General features: G+C 41.6%; 2 protein-coding genes and 1 long non-coding RNA gene across 10 annotated transcripts in view; 1 reads left to right on the top strand and 2 right to left on the bottom strand.

The window, feature by feature from the left end:
• Positions 1 to 1,195: 1,195 nt before the first annotated feature.
• Arp2 (Actin-related protein 2) lies at positions 1,196 to 8,574 on the top strand. 2 transcript variants are annotated; one of them, XM_089474174.1, is made up of 8 exons: positions 1,196 to 1,866; positions 4,347 to 4,457; positions 5,739 to 5,753; positions 6,720 to 6,935; positions 7,009 to 7,218; positions 7,280 to 7,429; positions 7,500 to 7,778; positions 7,856 to 8,574. In XM_089474174.1, the coding sequence occupies exons 1-8, from the start codon at positions 1,819 to 1,821 to the stop codon at positions 8,024 to 8,026; spliced, it is 1,200 nt and encodes a 399-aa protein (XP_089330300.1). In that variant the 5' UTR covers positions 1,196 to 1,818; the 3' UTR covers positions 8,027 to 8,574. The 2 variants fall into 2 exon arrangements, with proteins under 2 accessions (XP_089330300.1, XP_089330301.1); XM_089474175.1 differs by lacking the exon at positions 5,739 to 5,753 and having other exon boundaries at positions 1,197 to 1,866.
• Positions 2,983 to 4,352, bottom strand: LOC149268016 (uncharacterized). Its single transcript, XR_016271043.1, has 2 exons — positions 4,181 to 4,352; positions 2,983 to 4,114 (listed from the first exon to the last, which is right to left on the bottom strand). It is a non-coding gene; the product is annotated as an uncharacterized LOC149268016 (long non-coding RNA).
• Positions 8,575 to 11,563: 2,989 nt separating the features above from the next.
• Ac13E (Adenylyl cyclase 13E) overlaps positions 11,564 to 25,049 on the bottom strand; it is a 66,783-nt gene continuing 53,297 nt past the window's right edge. For 5 of the 7 annotated variants that reach the window (XM_089474157.1, XM_018014201.2, XM_089474155.1 and 2 more), the window contains 4 exons: positions 22,507 to 22,784; positions 17,739 to 18,911; positions 16,727 to 16,827; positions 11,564 to 16,625 (listed from right to left, as the gene is read on the bottom strand). In XM_089474157.1, coding sequence (XP_089330283.1) covers positions 13,009 to 16,625; positions 16,727 to 16,827; positions 17,739 to 18,911; positions 22,507 to 22,754 — 5,139 coding nt within the window. In that variant the 5' untranslated portion in view covers positions 22,755 to 22,784 and the 3' untranslated portion in view covers positions 11,564 to 13,008. Of the gene's footprint in view, positions 16,626 to 16,726; positions 16,828 to 17,738; positions 18,912 to 22,506; positions 22,785 to 24,367; positions 24,825 to 25,049 lie in introns of those variants that run through there. The other 2 variants (XM_089474156.1, XM_089474158.1) reach the window with 2 other exon arrangements.

Below are 25,049 nucleotides of genomic sequence, written 5' to 3' on the forward strand. Positions count from 1 at the left end.
TATACACATACACACAACACACACACACAGAGAGGGATGTGTTATACTTTGTTGAGAGCGAATTCAACTGTTATATTAAATGGCGCCAACTGTCATATGTGTGCCTGCGCGCGTGCATATAACAGTAATGGATAGTCTATTGTTAATCAATGCTAACTAGAAATGAAACCAAACAGCGTGCTTCTCAATTAACTGTTCCATTTACAGCAATTTATAAATTGTATAACAAAATGTCATTTGTTGTCCACCGCTTAGAACCGAAATACAACATACAAAGTTACAGACTTACATATGTATGTAGGTGTGTATGTAGGCAGTCAACAAACACACATACACACCCACAGACAGGATACGCAGATACATACATACATATAGATTTTGATAAATATCAAGAGTATAACAAGAAATACGCTACACACAGATACACATACATACATATATGGCTCGACCACAAACTCTAAGCAGAATCAAAAAGAAATTTACTCAATAACTAACAAAAATTAATTACTAAATAAATAAAATACAAATTATGAAAGAAGCATAAAAATGTATATGAGAACAGCATTATGTATATCTAAGACATTTAACATTTCGCCTCTTAAAGCAATTCTAAAGATAACAAATTATATATATATATATATATATATATATATATATATATATATATATATATATATATATATATATATACAGTATACATACATATTATATAAACCAAATAAAATAAAAATTGTCGCGACTCTCCGCCTGCTTCTTCTGTTCATAATGTTGCTCCCTTTACCTTCATCTCTTCTGTTGACCTCGACAGCAATATTTATCCATTTCAGATAAACTAAAGTATTGCTTAGATTTTTTTTTTTTTTTTGGCATCTAGATCCTGGATCCGTTAGCTGAAGTTGGATGCAATAATGACTATATGTACTCCATATATACAGCAGCGACTCAGATAACTAATCGCCAACTCAAGCTGAGTTCCGTTATCAATTTGTAGAAGCTTATTCCATATATCCGTTTTTCTTTCATCCGATTCGCGCTCAATTTGATTTGAAAATGTATATCTAAAATGCATGACAAATTTCGTAGCGATCTCGCAATACCGATACTGGTTTTGTAGCCCTTGAGTGAGGTTTCGATAGTTGATAAGATAAAAAAAATCGTTATATCGATATTTACCACGCAACTCTAGTTCTGTATGTGTGTGTTATTTCTTGTGTTTTGTGCCGCCTAGGAATTGAAATTTGCAACCATTTGCAAGCCTTTCGCAATCAATAATTTGAAAAGCTATTATTTGTGGCACACTTCGATTGTACAAAGCGTGTGCACAAATTCAAATCTTTAAAAACAATAACAATCGAAAATACGGCAAGAGAGTGAGAGAGCGACGCATTCAGAGCAGAGTCCGCCCGCGTGCCAGTACATGTGTGTGTGTGTTGTGTATGAGTATCGCCCGTGTGTGTATGAATGAAGCTGGCATGTGTATGCGTGTCTGTAAATGTGTGTGTGTTTTTGTACGGTTGGAAATTGTGTGATTAACTGCAGTCAGCCTCGTCTGGTAGTCATTCAAAAGTAGTATTAAAACGGCGGTGGCAGCAACAATTCGAGTCAACCAACTGCTACGGCGACGCACCAAACATTAAGCCGTTAAAACAACAGTCCCAGCTCCAGTTCCAGTCCCAGCAGCAGCAGCATCAGCAAAGAGACAATAAACACCCACGACGACATCAACAACCGACAACAACAACAATAGGAGCACCAGCAGCAGCAACATCAACCGTGGACAGTTTTAGTTGAAGTTCAATTTTCCAGTCGGTGCACAAAATGGATAGCAAAGGCCGAAAAGTTATTGTTTGTGATAACGGCACTGGGGTATGTATGCGTTGTGTGGCCACATGCTAACGCTGCCCGAAACCGAACCACAACCCGAACCCAAACCAAGCCCAAATCCCGTCTAGCTTCAAGTTGGATGACACACATATTTGCAGTTCTTTGCTTGCCTAGCGATGTAGGTTAAACAGCGATTTTCTTCGCATATCGGGGCGTTGACGTTGCGGGGGGGCGCTCCCCCTAATGTTGCCGGTCCAAGCTATGCTGAAGCCAGTGTGTGTGAGTGTGTGTGTGTGTGTACGTGTATACAATGTTCATATAGTTATTTATTTATGTGCACATACATGCATATATAAACGGAGCTTTAGTCATGGCCACACAAGCGTTGTACAAGCTGCGTCGGCATAGTATTACTCACCGCAGCAAATCAAAAGTTACGCATACTCTGCCTCTCTCTATCACACGCTCTCCCGCACATACACTCACACACACGCCCAGTGCCAACAACAAAAAGAGCGCCAGAATGAAGACAAACAACAACATGAAGCGGAGCACCCATTCCCAATCTTATTTCTTATCAGGACTAAAAAGAATTTGTTTGTGATTACGTTTCGCTGGGCCACATGAGCTATCGATTATTGCAAGTCTTCCGATAACTGAATCAATTGTTATATCCAAAAAATTCGAAATTCGAAATCTTTGTATTTTCTATTTTCAAATTGAGCTAATTGTAAAAATGATTGTAAATTTAATAATTTCATAAACGTACGTCAAATGATGTCTGAATAATGTTTTATCTTGATATTGCTGATAAGTCTGTGTAAACAAGTTTTTTTTTTTAAAGAAGTGCGTTCTAGATTTATTTTGCATTTAAAATCAAATATTATTAAAGAGATCTTCCACTATGAATAAGAGAAGTTGCACTATAGCGTTTAATTTTTAAAAGAACTTTAGAAATTCCTATGAGTTGAATCCATAATATAACTAGATAACTTAGTTTTATATAAATATTTCCATATGAAGAGTGATCTATAATTTAACTGTCAAACTCCCTTTACAGTAGTCGCTCTATAGAGTCTGAACGGAGCTTAGAGTTTCCTTTAGACATTAGATCATATTGTATGATCTATAATATAAGGCTCAAACTTCCTTTAGATATTTTTATACCCTGAACCCATTGAAAATGGGAAATCAGGGTATAATGGTTTTGTGAAAAAGTATGTAACGGGCAGAAGGAGGCGTGGCAGACCCCACAAAGTATATATATTCTTGATCAGCGTGACGAGCTGAGTCGATATAGCCCTGTCCGTCTGTCCGTCCGTCCGTCCGTCCGTCCGTCCGTCCGTCCGTCCGTCCGTCCGTCCGTCCGTCCGTCCGTCCGTCCGTCCGTCCGTATGAGTGCGTCGATCTCAGAAGTTATAAGAGCTAGAGAGCTGAAATTTGGCATGCATACTCGTGTGTACCATACGCAGTACGAGTTTGCTTTATTTTTTCGATAAATCGTCCGATAACTTTTTTATCGAGAATAATCGAAAAATTGATTTTGTTTTTTTAGCCTAACTTGAAAATTTTTAGACCTGGACTCTTCAAATTTGCGTTGTATATAAAATTAATCGATACAAAGATTTTGTAATTTACAGATTTTGGATACCACGCCCCCTTCTCCCCCAATTTGTAAAAAACGCATTTCAAGTACTAGAGACTTGTGCTTCGGAATGTACACACATATTTACCATATGATTACACTCTGAAAGTTTCATTAAGATCATATGTTTACAAAAGAAATTATTCGACAAATAAATTCTCATAATATTGCCCACACTGCAGCGCAGCCCAAGCGCAGTCGCTGCTTACTGCGCAGTTAGCAGAGCGCAGGCTTATGCGTGCGTGTGGATGCATGTGTATGTATGTGTGCATAAAAGAAGTGCAGAATGATTAGAATATCAGCTTAGAGGGTTCAGGGTATCTCCCAGTCGAGCAGTCTCGACTGGAGCCTTCTTACTTGTTATATATATAGTTTGATTTACAATAGGGACCTAGAACATCTGGTAGACTTACATCTTTATAGACCCTCGACTATGTTATTATAGGACTCCAAAATTGTTTTTGGAAAACTTTTAAAATGTATGTAAATAATTAATATTAATTTATATATTAAACTAAATGAAAACTTTATAGAGCTTGAAGTTTAGTTAGATTATTGGCTATGTAGTGTTGAGTTCTAATAGAGCTCCTTTACAGATCGTTCGCCATAGAAGCTTTAAGCTATTATCTCTATATAGTGATTGATCTATAATATAAATTGAGAACTGCTCTTAAATTACTTAAAATTACCTCAATATATAGTTTCCCTTACGAATGATGTAGTTGCAGCCGTTTCTCAAGCCCGCGCAAGCTGTTTGTGTGTGAATCGATCGGAGCTGTGGCGAGGTGTCTGGGCAATTGCAATAGTTTGTGGCAAAAATCGATGCACTCAAGAAGAAATGCGATTTGTTATAATTTTTCCTTTTTCTCATCTACAGTTCGTGAAATGCGGATATGCCGGCAGCAATTTTCCCGCGCACATTTTCCCATCGATGGTTGGTCGACCAATAATACGGGCGGTCAACAAAATTGGTGACATCGAAGTTAAGGTATGAGAAGCGTATTTACCAATAGACAAACACACATACATATACATACATATATATATCATATATATATATACTATATTATTTGTCTAACAGTTAATACTACATACACACACACACACGTGCATACTTAATATATACATACATATAAAGATACATATATGCACAGGTCGATTATCTATTCATAATAATTAAGTACTATATATAGTTACATACACACACACACACAAACACAAGCACACACACATACATATATGTATATGCATATGTGTATATGTGTGCGTATATGTATGATTAGCATTGGTCAAGAACTTAGCGCATAGCCTCACCATACTTATCATAGTGTATGTCCATTATTATTAGTATATTTTCACTTTCACATTTCCATATCCATTTCCATTGGCATTTTCATTCTTGTTTCTTGAATACCAAACACAACAACTGCTTAACTTACGATACTTTTGCCATTTGGTATTGTTTCTTATCACAATTACTATTATTTTTTTAGTTTTATCACTCTCACTATCTCCCTCTGCCTCGTTCTCTCTCTCTTCTCACTCTTTCTCTCTCTCTCTTGTTGCAACGCTTCCTACATTCATTGCATTTTGTATTGAGTTGAAACAATAATTATCATCATCATTACCATCATCATCATCATGCTCATCATCATCATAATCATCGTTATGGTTGTTATTTTTATTATAATGGGTGTCTGTTTTTGGTCTTGGTATAATACAATTGTCACGACTGTCACGTGGTGTGGGTGCATCCGAAATCTAATTATACCAACTGTAACGGTACCACTATACCAACATGTTTCTCATATGATATGATGAAGATGATGGATGAATGACTTTCGACTCTCTAGTCTGTCATCTAGCCGCGTAGAGCCGCCTAGAGTAGGTAGGCTGTGTCTCAGCCGCGTCCCCAAATAACGGTTTTTAGTGCTTCGAGGACCAATTTTATAGAGAGCATGACTTTTTGCTTTCATGCTTTTTTTTTCCCCATACATTTAAATTATTGCTTTTCCCGTTTCCTTTTGTTCTTCCCCTCTTGTTTTGAGCGCTTTCCATACCCGATAAACACACACACATACAAAGTAGATCGATTTATTGGGCAAATTTAATACAGTTGATCATATTATATATACATATATATAAGTTTAGCTTATTCAACATTCAGATAAAATCTCTAATGAGGAAATCATTCTGTTTTTTAAATATTCTTCTTATACATATTTTCTGTTCTTTTTTTACATATTTTTTTGAAACAAATATTTTACAGGATTTACATGTCGATGTAAGTCAAGTTTTATAGCTTAAAAAAAAAAAAAAAATCAAAAAAGAAAAAGAAAATAAAACAACAAATATTTAATTCAAATTCCAAGTGTTGTATTGCATAATTAAATGAGTTAATTAAATAAAATTCAACTTCTCCAACTTAAATTGCAATTCCTATTTACACACACGAACTGCACAACTTAAAGTCGAATAAATATTGAGTAAAACTGAAAATGGATAAAACTATAGTTATCTAGTGTTTTTATATTGTTGCTGCACTTGCTAAATAATTAATCAAAATAGTTATATATATACTGTATATTGTATTTGCATTAAAAGTAAAACAAATCTCATTCATTTGTTTTCAGTCTCGAATATGAAGAAGAAGAAAATCATGTAAAATCCAAATTTTCATATTATCATAGAAATATATTTGTTGTTTCATTTCTTTTTCTTTTTAATAAATGCAGTTAATTTTATTTGTTATGTTTTGTATTTACTTAATTTGTATACCTGCAATAGATGTAGTCAAGTTATATATTATATATGTTTGCCCCCCTCTGTTTCTATGCATGAGTAAAGTAAGTAAATTGTAATATATATATATATATATTTTATTTGATATATATATTATTATTATTATTATTATTTTTTTTTTGCACTAATGCACGATAAACAATCGGAAGCTAATGGAGATTTGTTTTAAAATATAAACCTGATTTGTTACTCGTTATTCGTTACTCGTTACTAGTTACTCGTTATTTGTTATTTATTATTCGTTATTCGTTACTTGTTGCTGCATAGAATTCTAATTTTTGCTCGTTATGCTTTGTGCCTGTCGTATAACTAGGTGTGTTGAGCTCTAGTAATTCGTAAACGCTGTTTGAATCGAACAATGTACTAAACAAATGCAAAGATAATAATAATAATATTGAAATGCTCTCGCTGCATTGATATTAAACAATCTGTGATGGCCATTTTACAGGATCTGATGGTCGGCGATGAAGCCTCAAAGCTGCGCTCACTACTGGAGGTCTCCTATCCCATGGAGAACGGTGTGGTCCGGAATTGGGACGATATGTGTCACGTGTGGGACTATACGTTCGGGCCCAAGAAAATGGATATTGATCCGACGAACACAAAGATCTTGCTGACTGAACCCCCCATGAATCCCACAAAGAATCGCGAAAAGATGATCGAGGTAAACCAATCTTGTATCCATATCTCTATGCATTGCTCTCATTCACTTCTTTTATATATATTCTCTTTTACAGGTGATGTTTGAGAAATACGGTTTCGATGCCACGTATATTGCCATACAGGCGGTATTAACACTGTACGCCCAGGGTCTCATATCCGGCGTGGTGATCGACTCTGGTGATGGCGTCACGCACATCTGTCCAGTCTATGAGGAGTTCTCGCTGCCACATTTAACGAGGCGTCTGGATATTGCGGGTCGAGATATAACGCGCTATTTGATTAAGGTATATGCGCATTCCACATATTGCTTAACTCAATGTAATTGTTTGATTTGCAATCTTTCAGTTACTTTTACTACGTGGCTATGCTTTTAATCATTCCGCTGACTTTGAAACGGTGCGCATCATGAAGGAGAAACTCTGCTATATTGGCTACGACATTGAGATGGAGCAACGGTTGGCACTGGAGACCACGGTGCTGGTGGAATCCTATACGGTACGATATGCTTATGGTGTATATGCACATGTGCACATGTTTTACATTTATGCTTGGGATTGGATTTCAGTTACCCGATGGCCGTGTGATCAAAGTGGGTGGTGAGCGATTCGAAGCGCCTGAGGCGCTATTCCAGCCGCATTTAATAAACGTTGAGGGACCCGGCATTGCGGAACTCGCCTTCAACACGATACAGGCGGCGGACATTGACATACGACCCGAGCTCTATAAGCACATAGTGCTGTCTGGCGGCTCGACCATGTATCCGGGTCTGCCCAGTCGCCTGGAGCGTGAAATAAAGCAGTTGTATTTGGAGCGGGTACTCAAGAACGATACGGAAAAATTGGCGGTAGGTCGTTCGCTCTCCTATTGTATTTCATAATTATAATCATTGACTTCTCTTTTCCTAATTTGCAATTTGTAAAGAAATTCAAAATACGCATTGAGGATCCGCCGCGTCGCAAAGATATGGTTTTCATTGGTGGCGCTGTATTGGCTGAGGTAACGAAAGATCGCGATGGCTTCTGGATGTCCAAACAGGAGTATCAAGAACAGGGACTCAAAGTATTGCAGAAGCTGCAGAAGATCAGCAAATAAAGCAATAACAACCATAACAACAACAACAACAGCAACAGCAACAACAATAACAATAACAACAATAGCAAGAGCTAACGATGATCAATGATGAGCAGCAGCATTTGCATTTGCTTAACTTAAGTTAAAAATGAGTATAAACAAAAAAGGAGATATAATTTTAGTGCACATTGCCAGCTAGACAATGGTGTTTGGCTATAGTTTGCAAATGGGGGCGTGCACTATCTGTTCATTCAGTTCTTACTATTCGTAAATATGCCCCTCCTTGTTTCATACATACTACATTCGTATATGCACAAAAGTAAGAGCGTACTTTTCACACACACCAAACAAACACCTTCTTTAATTGCTATGTTATAAACGTATTGCCAAATTTTGTATAATTTGTCTGTTTGGCTCTAAATAATTTAAGCAAATGTCATAGTTTTGTAATAGTTTTCTTTATTATCATTAAGCCCTTGTTTCCCTTGTTTTCAATACTATATTATTATCTTTTTTTTCTTACTAAATATATATGTGCATAGATTGTATTGATATTTTTGTAAACACAAGTATCTTTTCATTTGTGCTTTAGCCTAAAATCTAAACCCAAGTATTTTCATGTTTCCTTGTCAATCTAAAACAAAAACAAAAGATAGAATGAAAGAAAGAGTATTTATTAATCAAGTCTGGGCATGTTGCTTATAGTTATAGCAGCGATTATAAATCGCCTGGGCATTTGTCTGTGTGCGAGTGCGAGTGTGTGTGTGTGTGCGTGTGCGTGTATGCTGGCGTGTGTGTGTGTTTGTGTGCGTGTGCGAAAGAGACAATGAGTGAGCTGCATAGTTAAAAGTGAAATAAATACATACATACATACTTATATAGATAATGATTTGTGCTAACTAAGTTAGTTGTCTGCAGCTGCGTTTGCTAGTTCATATTGCAATACATGACTGCCCATAATTTTAAGCCTACTCCACTAAAACATAAATCAGTAAAACAGCAACAACAACAACAGCAATCAAAACTCTTGTTAACGTTGTGCATATTGAAGAATTCAATAAACATTAATTGTATGTATCTATGAGAAATGTTTATTATTATTATTATTATTATGATACAACGCAACGTTGGAGACCTGAGCAGCTACATATAACATATAGACAATACTCCTGCATCAGAATCTTAGTTGCCTAACGGTATTCTAGATATATTCAAAGTTCAATTTAGGTTGACAGTCTAGGTAGCGCAATTAATTGTTAAGTGTATTTAGCCAAATTCGAATTATCGGGATTCGAGACCAAGATTAAAATTCGATTTTTAAAGATTTGTTACTGCATTTTTTAACACGCCTTCAGAGCTGATATATGTACTTTGTTAAACTTTGATATCCTTGACTTTTTTCCTCTATTTGTTATTGACAAATTTGAACTAAGCTAAGTTAGCTTCAACAAAAACAAATATTGTGTTAAACAAAAAAATTCTCTAAATACGTATCAGCCCAGTTTATAGATAGCATATCTCCAATCATCAAATTCCTTAAAACGGTAAAACTAATATGCTCTCTTCACTTCGCCTAGCCTTAATTAACGAACCATATACAGAGTGGGGTTAAAGAAAAAACCCAATGCTCTTTTGCCGTAATTTTTATACCCTGAACCCTTTGAAAATGGGAAATCAGGGTATAATGGTTTTGTGAAAAAGTATGTAACGGGCAGAAGGAGGCGTGGTAGACCCCATAAAGTATATATATTCTTGATCAGGGCGACGAACTGAGTCGATATAGCCCTGTCCGTCCGTCCGTCCGTCTGTATGAGTGCGTCGATCTCAGAAGATACAAAAGCTAGAGAGCTGAAATGCAGACTCGTGTATACCATACGCAGTACGAACTAGTCTTATTTTTTTCGATAAATCATCCGATAGCCTTTTTATCGAGAACAATCGAAAGTTTGATTTTGTGTTTTCAGCCTTAGGCCTGGAGACTTCAGATTTACTGTGTATATACATATGATGAATACAAACATTTTGTAATTTACAGATTTTGGATACCACGCCCCCTTCGCCCACAATTTGTAAAAAACGCATTTCAAGTACTAGAGAGGCTTAAGTCGAGCAGTTTCGCCTAGAGCCTTCTTACTTGTTTTCTATACAAAACATATTTTTGACTAAGACATTTTTGTATTTCATCCATTAGAATTTATTTGATCAAGTTTGGTAGAATTGTATTTTATGTAACTTCCCATCCAGAACAGGCAGCGATCGTTCTCGGATCCTGGTCCTTAAGACCTTACAGAGTTTAAGGCTTGTTGTCATAAATCTGTGATTTCTAATAATCCAAAAATAAGAAGTCTGGAACGGCTAAGTTGGCTGATCGGCACAGTTAGAAATAAGGGATTGAACGACCTGGATATAAATGCTACATTTGTTCTTTCGTGAGCCGTCTGGCTTATCAATTTATATTCCGCCAATAACCATTCCAATCGGGTAATTACCTTTGCCCCACTCTGTATAATATCATTTACTTACATACATACACACTTATTTTTGACATCAGACCCTGAAATAGATGAGCGAAAACGAATGAAAAAGTCGCTTGAGTTTGTTAATTTAGAGTACACACTCATACGTAGACACTGCAGCTGTTTATTTAGACTTTCAAAACGCATTCGATACATTTATTGTTACAACAATTCTATAAACGTTTTTAGTACAGTATATATATATATATATATGTATATATGTTGTATATGGCGGTATAACAGATTTGCTATGGGGGGGCGACATCGACAGATGGATCAACACTTAAACAATTATATAAACAGATTCAACGATTGCCTCGTCCTGTAGCCAGCCCCGAATATCTCGTTCGTTGTGAATCTTAAGTAAAAATATCAGTTTATATTGTATACACTCAGATGTTTTAAAAACGAAGACCAAAAAAAAAAAAAAAAAAAAAAACGAGGAACTTAATCTCGTTCATTTAACTATTTCTGCGTGTACATTAATACATGCATTAGTAAGTGTGTGTGTGTGTGTATGTGAAGCATGTGTGTATATTAAGTTTAGTCAGTATTTAGTAGTAGTTAATAAATAAGTAGAAAATACTTTTGTTTCACTTGATACACAATACATATAAAAATACAAGAGGGTCCATAGGTTACAGCGTTTCGTCGGCTTCTTGATTTGTTTCATTTATAATATTTGTTTTTTTTTTTGTTTTCATTTTTATTTTTGTCTTGCTTTTATTTATCTATTTAATTTGTTTGTAAATATCTTAGTTTAGAGAAAAAGTACACAAAATCGAAGGAGTTGTTTCAGTTTCACTTTGGTTTGGTTTCGTTACATTTCGTTTCGTTTTCATTGCACAAAATTAAAACCAATACAATAATAGTTTATGCGTGTAACGGTTAGTGCTTTGCGCTCATATCTGTGTTGGTGTGCATGCGATTGGCTGTTCTGGGCAAGCAGTTAACAAGGAATTGACAAGCAGTTGGCAAGCAGTTTAGTTACTTTAAAATTTTCATAGCATACTTTTGAGCTGCTGCCATTTCAAATAGATCAGCTAAATATGCGTAATGTAGCTTTGCTATGTTTGTTTGTTTGTTTTTGTTTTTTTTTTTGTACTTTTCATATATGTATGTATATATGTTTGCTGTTGAGCTTGCCCGTCAAAAAGTTAACTATACACCGAATGAAAACAACATTAACAACCAAGCAGCAACAACAACATCAATATCAACATCAACACCAACACATACGATGTATTCAAACATCAATTGTTTGTTACCAGCTCTCGGCAAAAAAAATGTGTATATATATGTATATATACATATATGTATGTATGTAAAAGTTTCAACTGTTTATAACATTTATTAGCTAGTCTGCTGTATCGGTTAGTTCTATGCATTTTCTTAGTTTAAATATTACGGCAATAAAATAATGACATATACATATATAAAAAAATAATGTATACAATATTAATAATAAAACTATACATATGCACACGCACACACACACACACACACACACACACACATCCACCCACATGCACATTAATAAATATATGCCATATTTGCATATTTGCTATGCCTTAAATCTAAGGAAACATTAAATACATCTAAAGCCACATATGCGTATTAGTTCAATGTTGTGTATGTGCTTGTGTGTGTGCGTGTGTAATTTGCTTAGTTATTGGCATTACAATTATAAAGTTATATAAATTAAGCTACCATATTAAAGTACATACTTAGGTTGCAAAAAAAAAAAAAAAAAAAAAAAAACCAAAAAAAAACCAAACAAACAATTTGCTACACCACTTATACACATACATGCATACGCATACACCGCCCCACACATACATATATAATATGTCTGCCGTTCTGTCTGCAGTTAACATTGCCTTACATATAAATATATATATGTATATATATAAGTGGCTAATACAAGTAAAACACGTACACATTGCCACGCCCCTATGTAGTGGCATATACTACGAGTTGGTTTTAGCTTCAGATCTATGTTGTGCATATATAAATATACATATATGTATTATATTCAACGTAACCTCAACAATGCACATTTCTCTTCTGCTCCCTCTTCCTCTTCTCCTCTTCCTCTTCTTCTTCTTCTTCATATAACAATATCGCGTAACATCCATGCTCAAGTGCCCCAACAGATTTATCATACATATTCAACATTAGTTACATATCACAAATTGTGCGGTTTCATCCGCTTCCCCACGCCCCCAACGTCTCCTTTCCCCCCACTCGTCATCATCCATCCATCCATCCATCCAGCCAGCAATGCCAGATGTGCCGTCCAGCTGTGGCAACTGCAACACATAATAAATGCAATTTTGAAACCATTTCTCAAAAAGCTTCAAGCCAGGAATTTCGTCGAGTCGAGTTGATCAAAGCCTAAGTGCATTTAGATTGAGTTGCGTTGAGTTCGAGTTCGAGTTCGAATTGAAGTCTGAGTTTGATTTGAATTCAGATGAGTTGCCCTGCTCAAGCTTCGGTTGTGTTCGCTGGATTGAAGTGGCTGCCACCTCCGTTCGCATGCGGGCCATGCAACGACTCCTGTGACTTGAACAGCGTTGTTGTTTCGCTGGAATGCATGTCGCCGTCATCGTCATCATCATCATCATCATCATCATCGTCGTCGTCGTCGTCAGCATTCTGCTCTGGCATCTCCAGCTTCGGCTCCTGCTCCGCCTGTTTGTCCCCATCATCAGCATTTGCATCGTTCAGCTCCTGCAGCCCGTCATTTATAACAATCTGAATATCGTTAGGTAGAGTCTGTGGCTTCTCGGTAGCTTCGACCGCCACCTCGTCGGGATCTGTCAGTTCGTTTAGCTGCGCGTTTGGGGGCTGCTCCTCGAGATGCGGCCGGCGCCTGGTAAAGAGAAACACCTCCATGTGATCCTTGCCCTTGACATAAACGCTGCCGCGCGGCTCAAACTCATAGCAGGCGGTCAGGAAGGGCAGGCAGTCCTTGCCCACCTGTATGCGATTGGGCAGACCCGTCGAGTCCATGCGCGACGCCACATTGACGGCATCGCCCCAAATGTCATAGTAGAGCTTGCTGGTGCCAATGACGCCGGCCGTCACGTCGCCAATGTTCATGCCAATGCGCAGGATCAGATTGAACTCGAGCAGATCCTTGTTGAACTCATTGACCACGCGCTGCATCTCGATGGCGAACTCCATGAGGGTGTGGATGTGCTCGTCGCCGGTGCCACGATGCGATGGATCCAGCCCGCTGGCCGCCATAAATGTCGAGCCGATGGTCTTAATCTTCTCCACGGCACGAAACTTCGGATGCGACAGCAGCTCATCAAAGTCCCCGATCAGCTCGTTGAGCACGCGCAGGAACTCCTTGCCGCCCAGGTAGCTCTCGTCATACATCTCGTTGAAGTTGACAATGGAGGCAAAGATGATGGCGATATTGTGATGGTTCTCCGAGTACTTGGCCGTGTTCTTCAGGTGCTCGGCCACGTGTTTGGGTATTATGTTGTGGAGCAGCATGTCCGCCTGGTTCTTCATGTTCTGGACGCGCACCTTGTCCTGGTTGGCCACCGCATTGCCGTAGAAGGTCAGCCGATAGCCGACCTCGAATTCGCGATTGAGAAACCACACCAGAATCAATATCAACAGCAAGTCCAGATAAATCTCCACGTGATAGTCACGGAACCACTTGATCTCCTCGAAGATGTACGAGGCAGCCGCACTGCTGTTCAGCTCCGACTCGAGCTCGCCATCCGATTCGTTCTCGGACCGGTTGCTGTTGTAGACGGTCAGCTGGGAGACGGCGATGCCGATGAAGCAGAGCGCGGCCAGAAACGCAAGCACGTTGCGCATCCAGCAGTTGAGCTGCGTGAAGTTGCAGAAGTGCACGATGCAGACGAAGATCAGGAAGCCATAGTGATACTCGAAGGCCTCCAGCTGGGTGAGATCGAGCAGCAGAAAGTTGGCGATGATCAGGACGACGGGCATGGCCATCAGGATGGCCAAGCAGATGTGCCACGGATACCAGCTGGATATGGCCTCAAAGATCCGATCCGCGCACGATTCGAACTGCTCCGGCTGCGGCTGGGGTGGTCCCGCCTCGCTGTTGGCCTCGCTGGCAGTGGACTTGGAGCGCATGCGGGTGCCGTGACGCCGGCACATCTGGCGCGTGAACAGGAACAGGGCAAACACCTGGATGGCGGTGAAGCAGGAGAAGAGCGTCACCCACAGCCGGAAGCTGGGCGTCACCGTGTTCTGGGTCATCAGGAACAGCGAGATGGATATGCACAGGTAGACGGCGATGCCCACAAATATGTCGATGTATGTGTTGTAGCGGGGCGTGGCCAGCGTCGGCGGCCCCTCCGTCTCGTTCTCGGTGCCAAAGCGATGCGCCTTCGACCGAAAGTCGCGCTCCAGCTGCCGCGACTTAAAGTACAAGCTGATGCGACGCAGCGGCGCCTTCACCAAATAGCTGCGCTGCGAGCGCGCATTGTCCCGCACGCAGCGGATGAGCTGCAGGTCGGACTGCTTGCGCAGCTGCTGCAGGCAGGCGGCCAGCGGATCGATCAGCTGGGCGGACTGCTGGGCGGCCAGGGCCGCAGCCGCCGGCGGCGGCGGTGGCAACGGGAACGGCAATGCCCCACCCTCGCCCAAATTCGAGATGCTCGACGTGGAGCTGGTAAAGTAGCCGGAGACGCGATGCTGGCTAATGGCCGACTGGTTGAGCGCATAGATCTGCTGCTGTATGGAGCTGCGCCGCGAGTTGCTCTTGATGCCCGAGTCCTTGCGCGAGGTGGCCGACGGGCAAATGCTCAGGCCGTCTGGCCAGATGCTCGAGTTGCGCGAATGCGAATAGGCGCTGGGTCCGGGCGCTGGCAGGCAGCAGCCGCTGGAGCTCGCATTACCATTAGCATTGGCATTAGCATTGGCATTAGCATTGGCATTAGCATTGGCATTGGCACTGGCATTGGCACTGGTGCTGGGCTCTGTGCCTAGCGCTCGCCCGGACGCAGTCAGCGTGGAGGCGCGTGGCCGCGGCAACGGCGACTGCTCCAACGCCTGCCCGACGGACTGGCCAGACGACTGGCGGCCGCACTGGGAGCGATAGCTGCCGGTGCGGCCAAACGGCGAGATGTCGCTGCGCGATTGGCTAATGTAGGAGCGCACATCGATGATGTCGTCGTACATGGAGTACTGGCCCGGCGAGCAGCAGCTGCCGCCGCTGGCTGCCGTCGCCGCATTGCCGTCCGGCGAGCGCATCGCGCTGCTGGAGAGGGCCGTCGTCGTGGCTGCATGGTGCAGCACGGGCCGGCCCATGGGTATGTCCAGCATTTGGTTGCTGTTCAGCCGCGTGCTGCAGGCCGTCTCCACGAGCACCGGCAGCTGCTGGTAGCCGCAGCCGTTGCCCAGCTGGCTCTGGCCAGTCGCTGCGCCCGATGCTGGGTCAATGAAGGCGACCGTCTCGTCGCCCGGCGCTGGCAAGGAATTGGAGTGCGGACGTATTGGCTCCTTCTCGCCGCCAATGCTCTTATCCCTGTCTCTGTCCTTGTCCTTGTCCCGGCGACCCGTCAGCTTCAGAAGCCTGGTCATTTTCCATACCTTGAGCTTCAGCTTGGAGCGTGTGTCCGGCTGGTTCGGTGCCGTCGTCTGCTGTGGTTGCTGCTCCTCCGATGGCGGCTGCTCATCGGAGTCCAGGCTGCCCGGCAGCGACTTGGTGGTGATGATAATCTTTGGCCGTTCGCGCACCACTATCACCGGCGGAATGCCAGCGGCCGCCGGATGTATGATGCCCCGCTCCAGGTCCCGGTCGCGGCTATGCGAATGTCCCTGCGACTTCTTGCGCAGCTTCATGCTCAGCGAGGTGAGGCGTGGCCGTATCGACAGCACGGGCGACGACTTCAGCGAGTTGGACAGCTGACCCACTGGCGAGGCGGGCGGCACATGCGGCTGCACCACCGATATATTTGTGGCGCTCTGCGACAGCGACGCGAACGCGCCCTGCGACCCGGGCATCAGCAGGGAGCTGCCGCCCGCAGCTGTAGCCGCCATGCTCGGACTCAGGCTGTTGGCGCGGGACACATCTCGGCGACGGCCCACCACGAAATAGGTGCGATGACCTGGCATTCAAACGGAAACAGAAACGGAAACGGAAAGGGAGACAGAAATAGAGGCATTAGCATTGCATTGCATCGATGAGAATTTGGCTTTTGCTTCTTACCAAACACCTCCTCGCCCTCCTCCAGGTAGTAGGCGTCGCCCAAGAAGCTCGATGTCTCCTGCGAGATGTGCACCTGTTCCGGCTTGCCCGAGGACTCCATTCTGGCGAAAATAAAAACGAGAGTTTCATGTGGATCAGTTGGCTGACAGAGTTAAGATCTTTCACTGAATATCATGAACCTATCGAATATGGCAGATCGAGGTATAAGGGATTTATTTAAATGTATGTAATAGGCAGAAAGAGGCATGGGAGCTCTGGCTGACGAGCGGAGTCGATCGATTTCAGATCTAATTATAACTAGAGACTTGAAATATTTTGTTTACATTTGTTTAAGAGATCGATAACTATTGCCGTTTTAAAGATATCGATTAAAGATATTATACCAAAACAGATCAAATCCGGCTATATCGACTCCGCTTATAACGTCCATATGGACGTATGACAATCCCGTTCCCAGATAAACTTATATGTGTAAGCTTATATAGTTATAGCGCCCGGGTATTACGACGGTCCCTTGAGCGTCGTTGGAACCTGATGCTACTGTAGATACATCGTTAGAGCTAGACTCTCAAAATGTAGTATTGAATTTAATGTGAGTTTTATAAAACTTTCATTTTTGTTATACAGTAAAATTCGGTTATAATGGTCAAGGAAGACGCTATGACCATATACGTTTGATTGGGGACCAGAATTTTCGCCACAATACCGTATGGACGCTATAAGCGAATTCTACTGTATTTTAAATTGAAGGTCTGTTGTAAATAGAACAAATATATGAATGATTTTGTACTTTTTCTAAACTGTCAAATCTTCTATAGAATATGTAGATTATATGCAAGATTTTTCCTATACGTGTGCACATATACATTCGAATGCGTGATTTCTAGTATATTCTACGGAATGTAGATGTAATGTAATTAGATTTGCAGTGAGATGACGGTGTTGCTAGAATCGATACAGGCTCAGGGTCTACTCAGTCGGGCATCCCGATTAGAGTTGTCATGTCACTCACTTGTTGGCCAGGCTGACATCGTTGCTCCACACGTCGAACTTGACGCGTCGCGTGCCGACAATGCCGCAGAGGACGGTGCCAGTGTGTACGCCCACTCGCATCTTGACGCCCTCGTGGCGCTGGGCGTCGAAGCAGCGCATCGCATCGATCATGCCGAGGCCCATTTCGACGCAGCAGATGGCGTGATCGGCTCGAGGCTCCGGGCAGCCCGAGACACAATAGTAACAATCGCCCAGGGTGGAGATTTTCTCGCAGCCGCTGAGCGAGCAGAGGTCATCGAAGCGCTCGAAGAGATCGTTCAGGATCTCGACCAGCTGCTCGGCCGTCTTGGTGGAGGACATGCGCGTGAAGCCCACAATGTCGGCGAACAGAATGCTCACGTTATCCATGCTGTGCATGTGGAAGGGCCGGAAGAGGGACTTGACGTCGTGGGAGGCGCGTGGACGCATGTAGTGCGATTCGGGTGGCTGGTTCGGGTCGAGACCGCCGCTGCCGCCCTCGTTGAGCAGCATGTCGGCCACCTTGGGCGGCATCACCGAGTGGATCATCTTCTCCTTGAGCTGTTTCTCCATCTCCAGCTGGCGTCGCACCAGCAAATTCTGTCCGACCTTCATGAAGGTGCCGCGCATGCGCACCAGATTCATGATCAGCACATGCACGCCGACTAGATGCACACTCAGATGCGCCATGATGCGGAGCATGAGTATCTTGTGGTTGGGATCGCTGCCGCCGGCCGCCTCCGTTGGCGTTGTCCCCACCGTGGCGCCATGCACGGCACTCACCACGATGACCATGTGGGAGACCAGCTCGAAGGCTATCGAATAGCAGATGGCAATGCTGGCGCCCAGCCACAAGGGCATGGGCAGCGCCGTATAGATGAGCAGCACGATCTCCAGGCAAATGGCAAAGTGACCCAGCGGACTGAACGCCCGGCCCGTGTACGTGAGAAATCCCAGCGAGGCGCTGCATAGTATCAGCGCGGTCAATGCCGACGTCAGCACTCGGTGCTCCTTGTAGAGGTTCCAGTGCGTGAAGCACATGGCCATTATTGTGACCAGTGACATCATCGAGAACGACGTGGAGATGGGCCGCCAAAACTCCACCGATCCACCATCGATCACGAAGTACAAACACCAAACGACAGAGCAGAGTAAAATGTACGACAATGTGAATCTGTAAGGGAGGGAGAGAGAGAGAGAGGGAGTATGTTATAAGGAGAGGCAACATCTGAATAAATATAGTATAGTATACTATGTAGCATATAATGGATTCTTAGAGTTTAATATAATCTAGTTATAGTCATTTATAGAACATTCTATTATACGAATAAACATCAATTTGCTGGAACCTAAATGTTTGGTATCGTATTGCTGTCTTTGTAGAATCGACTGAATAATTACCATGGAAAGATATTTAGTATCATAATAGTAAATATAGTATAAGGAGATTGGCTTATCCGATGGAGTGAAATGCAATGAACTGAATGCAACTGATATTTAAGAACTTTCCCAAACTTCTTCAATGGTGAAACCTGTTAGATTCTTGTTTTCTTCCCCAGATATTGTTATTGCTTATAAACTTTTCCTAGTTTTATATTTGGGCTAGGACTTATTGGCCCACTCATCAATCGCATGCATAGAGCGAGATCGTAGGTCATTTGCTTATGCTATTTTAAGTTTACTATTCTGTCATTGTAGAGCAGGTATTAAACTTGTCACCTGGGTGGGTGCAAATGCTGTAAACGAAAGGTCGTAAAGCGCTGTAATCCCAAAACTCATCAATTTGATGGCCACAAACTGCAATGGCGGCAAAAACGCTAACAGCTCTAAAGTTTGTAATTAAAGAAACTGCTCAACTAGGAAATACCCTATAAGTCCATTAGATTTCTAGATTTCGCCCACACGGCGAAAATTCGTGTGGGTAGTACTTAGTCCATTGTAGTTTATTCTTTCATATACGCTATACGATATGATGTAAGCCCAAATGGGAGTTCGACTCGTAACATAGCAGGGAAGAGATCCAGGTTTGTGCATATTATAATAATAATAATGATCATAATAATAATAATACTGATAAATAATAATAATATTAGTTCTATTTTCAGATTTTGTAGTCGAAATTTGTTCATTTAATAGTTCCAGGTTAATATCGATATTTATCGATTGTGGATTTATTCCATATATAGAGTTTCTATTCATCTCCAGCTCTTTTGTTAGTCTATACTCTAGAGGTAGTATCAGTTCTTATACCCTACTTTCATACGTAGAATCTGCTTAGGGTAGTTTTGGCTCACCAACAGAACCGTTTGCCTGGACAAAGTGTTAACTAGCTGCCAGTTAATTTTAACTACTTATATCAAGACCTTTAACTATTACAGCGTTCACATCAAAATTTAAGACAGAACCCCGCTTTCAGTAGTAACACAATTCGGAACAACTTTTCAACTTTGTAATTCGAGGTTAATAATGCACTACTTCTCGAATTGTCTTGCATAGCTAAGGATTCTTTTAAATATAAAATGATTTGCGAATTTAGTGTAAATGCTCTATAATAAAATAGAACGTAGATTAAAGAACGTTTAGAGCGGCGAACTGAGCTAGAAAAATATATATTTAATCCATTTGTTTTCTATAGATCATTCATAATATACACATGCATGTATGTAAATCTCAAAGTCCTCTCCATTATTGAAAGAAGTAATTTAGAAGGCCTTGTCGGTCTTGAAGCAATTAGTGAATACTTTGTAATAAACACGATGAACTAATGCAATTAGCACATAGTCAACAGATGATCATGAACGTGGGTAATGCGTGCGGGGCTCTATGCAAGCTGTAGCCTGCCTGGTCGGTCAGTTGCCCCATGGATACCCGATGATTGGAATGTTCGATTGGGTGGCATTGGTTTGCTTCTGCAGAATGAAGGCGTCTTCCTGGTTCTGGCAATCGATGCGACGCTGCTGCTGCTCGGTGCTCAGCCAGGCCGTCGAGCCGCTCTGGCTGCTGCTGGTGCTGGTGCTGCTGCTGTCGTCGAAGACGATCGCCAGCACAACGCTGAGGGCGACCAGGACGACGCGGCGCTGGCGCGGTTTGCTGAGGCAGCGCCACAGGTAGCGGCGCAGGCCGGCGACGAAGTGCAGCTCGTTGAGCAGGCGGAAGAGCACAAAGAGCCAGAGATTCTCGAGGAGCAAGCGGTCCATTTTGCTGGAGCCCTCGTTGCAGATGCGCACTATCACAATGGCCGTGAACGTGGCTAGGAGTATCAGCGACATGGCCAAAACGACAAACGGAGAATTTAATTCGATTGATTTATTGAATTTGAATTTTCTGATTGTTTTTAGTTTCCTAATCGAATAAACAGCACTGGGGCGAGTTCTGACTGTAATATCAGTCAAAACTCAAACCGGGCGCCTGCTACAATCGATTCGACTGCGCCAAGCTGTGCACATGGCATTGACCTGCAATGGAAGCCCAGCCAGCCCTTTGGCCACTGAGCCATTCAGCCAGCTGCAGGCCAAGGCGCACGCCAAGCCACCATTTTCAGCTAATTTGCCAACGTAAAGACTTCTCTCTCTCTCCCTCTCTCTCACTCTCTCGCGACTCCGCTGGATGCCCTTTTGGGCGTCGCGTTGATTGCGTTCACGTGCGAAAGTTCAATTTGTGTAGAGTGAAGTAACACGTTTGAGGTATTCCCGTTTTGTGCAAGCTCACAATTGACAAAAATCGGACAAGCTGAGTTTCAGCTGTTGAAGCTCTACTTGATGGGGCCATCTATATAATGATAACTAGAGCAGAAATTGTTTTTATATTTCTTTTGGCAAAACAGAAGGGCAGTCTTCAAAAAGATTTATTGATAGCTACGATGTTAGAGGTCTTATGTGATGTGATGTTATCATATATTCTATTATTACTCTTATAAATAAATATTTATGCATTTCTGTTATAATATATTAAGTTATGATATTACATATCTTATATTCTATTATTATTATTATATATAGCATTATTTATTTATATTATACTATATTAAATTATAGTATTATCTCATATTTTATTTTTTTTATTTTAGGGAAATCGAAATTTTGAATCGAATATTAGATACCCTGTATAAAGAGCTTTAAGCGCAAAATAAGTGCTTTAAATAAAATATATATACATATGTAAATGATATACATGCAGACATATACATATATACATATTTAATGTCAGTTTCGTACAGGGTATCGCTTAGAGGGCAACTTCTAGTCAAACACAGCCATGAATTAGGGCAAACTTTAAACGTTTTAATAGTTTGCAGCCTATTTTTAGTAACAATCGATGCAAATTTAAATTCAGTTCGCACAAGCTAATAAATTGGTTTAGTCGGGCATGACTGACTGCCGCAATACTGGTTCAGGCTACAAAAACTGCTAAATTTGTAGAAATATTCTTTGTCTTTCGATTATTTTTCTTGATTCTCACTAGGTCTATATATAGAGCTGGGTAATTAGTTAACTTTAAATACATACATGTAAAAGATTTATACCCCAAAATAAATATAATTTTAAAATCTTGATATTTATATAAGATCTGAAATATTTAAGATTTAAGAGCCATAAAAACCCATAAAGAGTTTACTGAATTTTGCATGCAAATGGATTCGTTTTACATTGTAAAATATATGTATGTAGTTTATATGAATTAGACTGCCCATCAACCAATATACTCGTCTCACTTGCTCAAGCGAGTATGAGAGCTATGGACTAGCGATTGATTGCCGTGAATGCACTCACCTGTATCGCATGCGTATGTGCGGAAAGACGCTGGCCTGGAACTGCTCCTCGAGGACGGGCGAATCGAATTTGGGATCCAGCCACGATTTGGCAGCGGCTCGCTCGAAGGCCACCGGCAGCATGACGCTGCAGCAGGAGTGCCGGCGTCCTGTTTGACTTAGATAGGTTTGAATGTGGGGCGCCAGGGCGATTTGTATGTCATCGGTGGAATTGGCCCGGCTATCGTTGACTAGAACGCCCGGCGGCATTGCTGTGAAGCTGACCGACTGTCGACGCGACTGCCAAAGAAAAGCGGAACAAAATGGAAATGGAAATGGAATCAGAGAAGAAATGAATACAGATTAATTAGCGGACTGCTCTTGACTTGGCCAAAATGTCATCTATATGTTTGTGCATGTATGTGTGTGTGTGTGTGCTTGGGCGTGTGAATGGCGCCGCCAAGTATGTGCTATGTGAGATGAGAAAACAAGGACGCATTCGAGGACGTGCCTTTGACATTTGCCATTTGCCATTCGCCATTTGCCTTGTGTGTTGGCAACTGGGTCAGTGGTCGGTTCAGTCGGTGTTTAACCAATTGTCGCATTGCCCGTTCCGTTCCGTTTCGTCTGTCTGTCTCACTCTCACTCTTCGCCCTTCGCTGGCTGTCCGTTTGTCAGCTTAATCTGCGTGCGGACGCGGACGCGGCGCCAGCAGCGCAGCGAGCAACAAGTGCGGCGACATCGCGCATACGCCATGTGAGCGCAGCAAAGTGCAAAAGCATTCTTCAAAGACTTGTTGCCAATTCGCGAATAGATAAAAACAAAACCAGCAACAACAACAGCAACAACAACAACAACAACAATTAAAATAAGGTAACACAAACAAAAGCAAAGCCAACAAATCGCTCAGCGAGTCACGCGACAAGGGCGGATTTTAAATTTGATTTTGATTCTGATTATGATACTGATTTGAAATACGATTTTGTTGTGTTTGTTGTTGTTGTTGTTGTTTTTGTTGCCTATCTTATCGCAGCAGCAGCCCAAAAAGTTAGCAAAAAAATGTGAATGCAACAAATTTGCTCAAGTCTAAACTTAATCAAATTACGTATACGACTCGTTGAAGCAGTCAGCAGAGACAATGAGACAGAGAGAGAAAAAGAGAGAAATAGGGAGAGATTGTCTTTCGAGCACACGTTGAAAAATTCGTCGGGCACTCGCTAACTGAATCATAAAAAAAAGTTGATTCAAGTTTTCGAGGCGCGCTTCATTGGGGGCTGCTAATAAGCTGAGATAAAAATAGCAACTTTGGCAAATAATAATATTTACATTAAAACTTTGACCGCGAATAATTACACACACACACACACACACACACAGAGACAGAGACCGAGACAGAGACAGAGGCAGACGCACTCGCACCCGCACTAAAATACCTACACATATATATATATATACCTATATCTGTATCAATATATATATAGATATAAAGATATCTATATCTATATCAATTTTTGTTTTTCTTTCAGACATTTATTTATTTATTTTCTTTTATCATTTTGCTTTTGCCTTACAGTTGCTGTTTAATATCCGTTTTGTGCTTCTTCTTCTTCTTCTTCTTATTTTATTTCTCTCTCAAAGTTTTGCGAATTCGATTTGAATTCTCGCCGAGTTTTGTTGCCGTTACGTCTAGACTTGTCCGTTTAGTTCCAGTTCGATTTCTAATAATTCGATATGCCCAGATCGTGGTGAAAAATGAAAATGCGCCCGACTGACGCATACCCTGCAATTCGCGAATGCGGGTGGCGTCTGCGATGGCTGCTGTGCAGCAGCAACAACAACAAAAAGGTTTGTTGTTTTTGTTCTTGTTTAATGCTAGTACATACCTAGAAAGTGCCATGAATATAAGGCCAGCATATTTATTTTTTTTGTGTGTTTCGGATGAATTTGCAAAAAAAAAAACACACACACACACAAATGCGACAGCAACAATTGTTTTTTTTTTTATTTTCTCGCTCAGAATTTTTGCATTGTAAATTTAAAGTTGGCATAAAAATTGTATCGATATACACTGCACGAAAATTCGGGTATAATTATGTATATATATTTGGTTGTGAATTGTATTTGATTTGGCTTTGCTTTGATTTATTGTTTATTTAAACACACACACACAAACACACACGCGCACAACAACAATGAGCCAGAGTATAGGCAGCAACAACAACAACAGCAACAGCAACAACAAAAAAAAAGGTTCAACGGGCGCTCGACGTTCGCAACTCTCGACGTTGCCGTTGACGCGACGGGAACTGATTTGAATTTTGTTCTGTGCCGAACTGACAAAGCGTCGCAGACGACGACGACGCTGACAGCGACGGCGACGGCGACGGCGGCAATGGAACGTCGATGTCGATGCTGTTGAATGTTGTTGTTGTTGCTGCTGGCTGCACAAAACAGCTGACAGCAACAACAAAATGCAGGCTCAGGCAGCTTTATCGGTTGGGCTGATAAGGCCGGGCCAGGTGAGACAGATAGATAGATAGAATAGATAGGCACACAGATTCAAAG

Source organism: Drosophila arizonae, chromosome X, assembly GCF_054131065.1.
Source record: "Drosophila arizonae isolate 15081-1271.41 chromosome X, UAZ_ARI_1.0, whole genome shotgun sequence".
Lineage (NCBI taxonomy): Eukaryota > Metazoa > Arthropoda > Insecta > Diptera > Drosophilidae > Drosophila > Drosophila arizonae.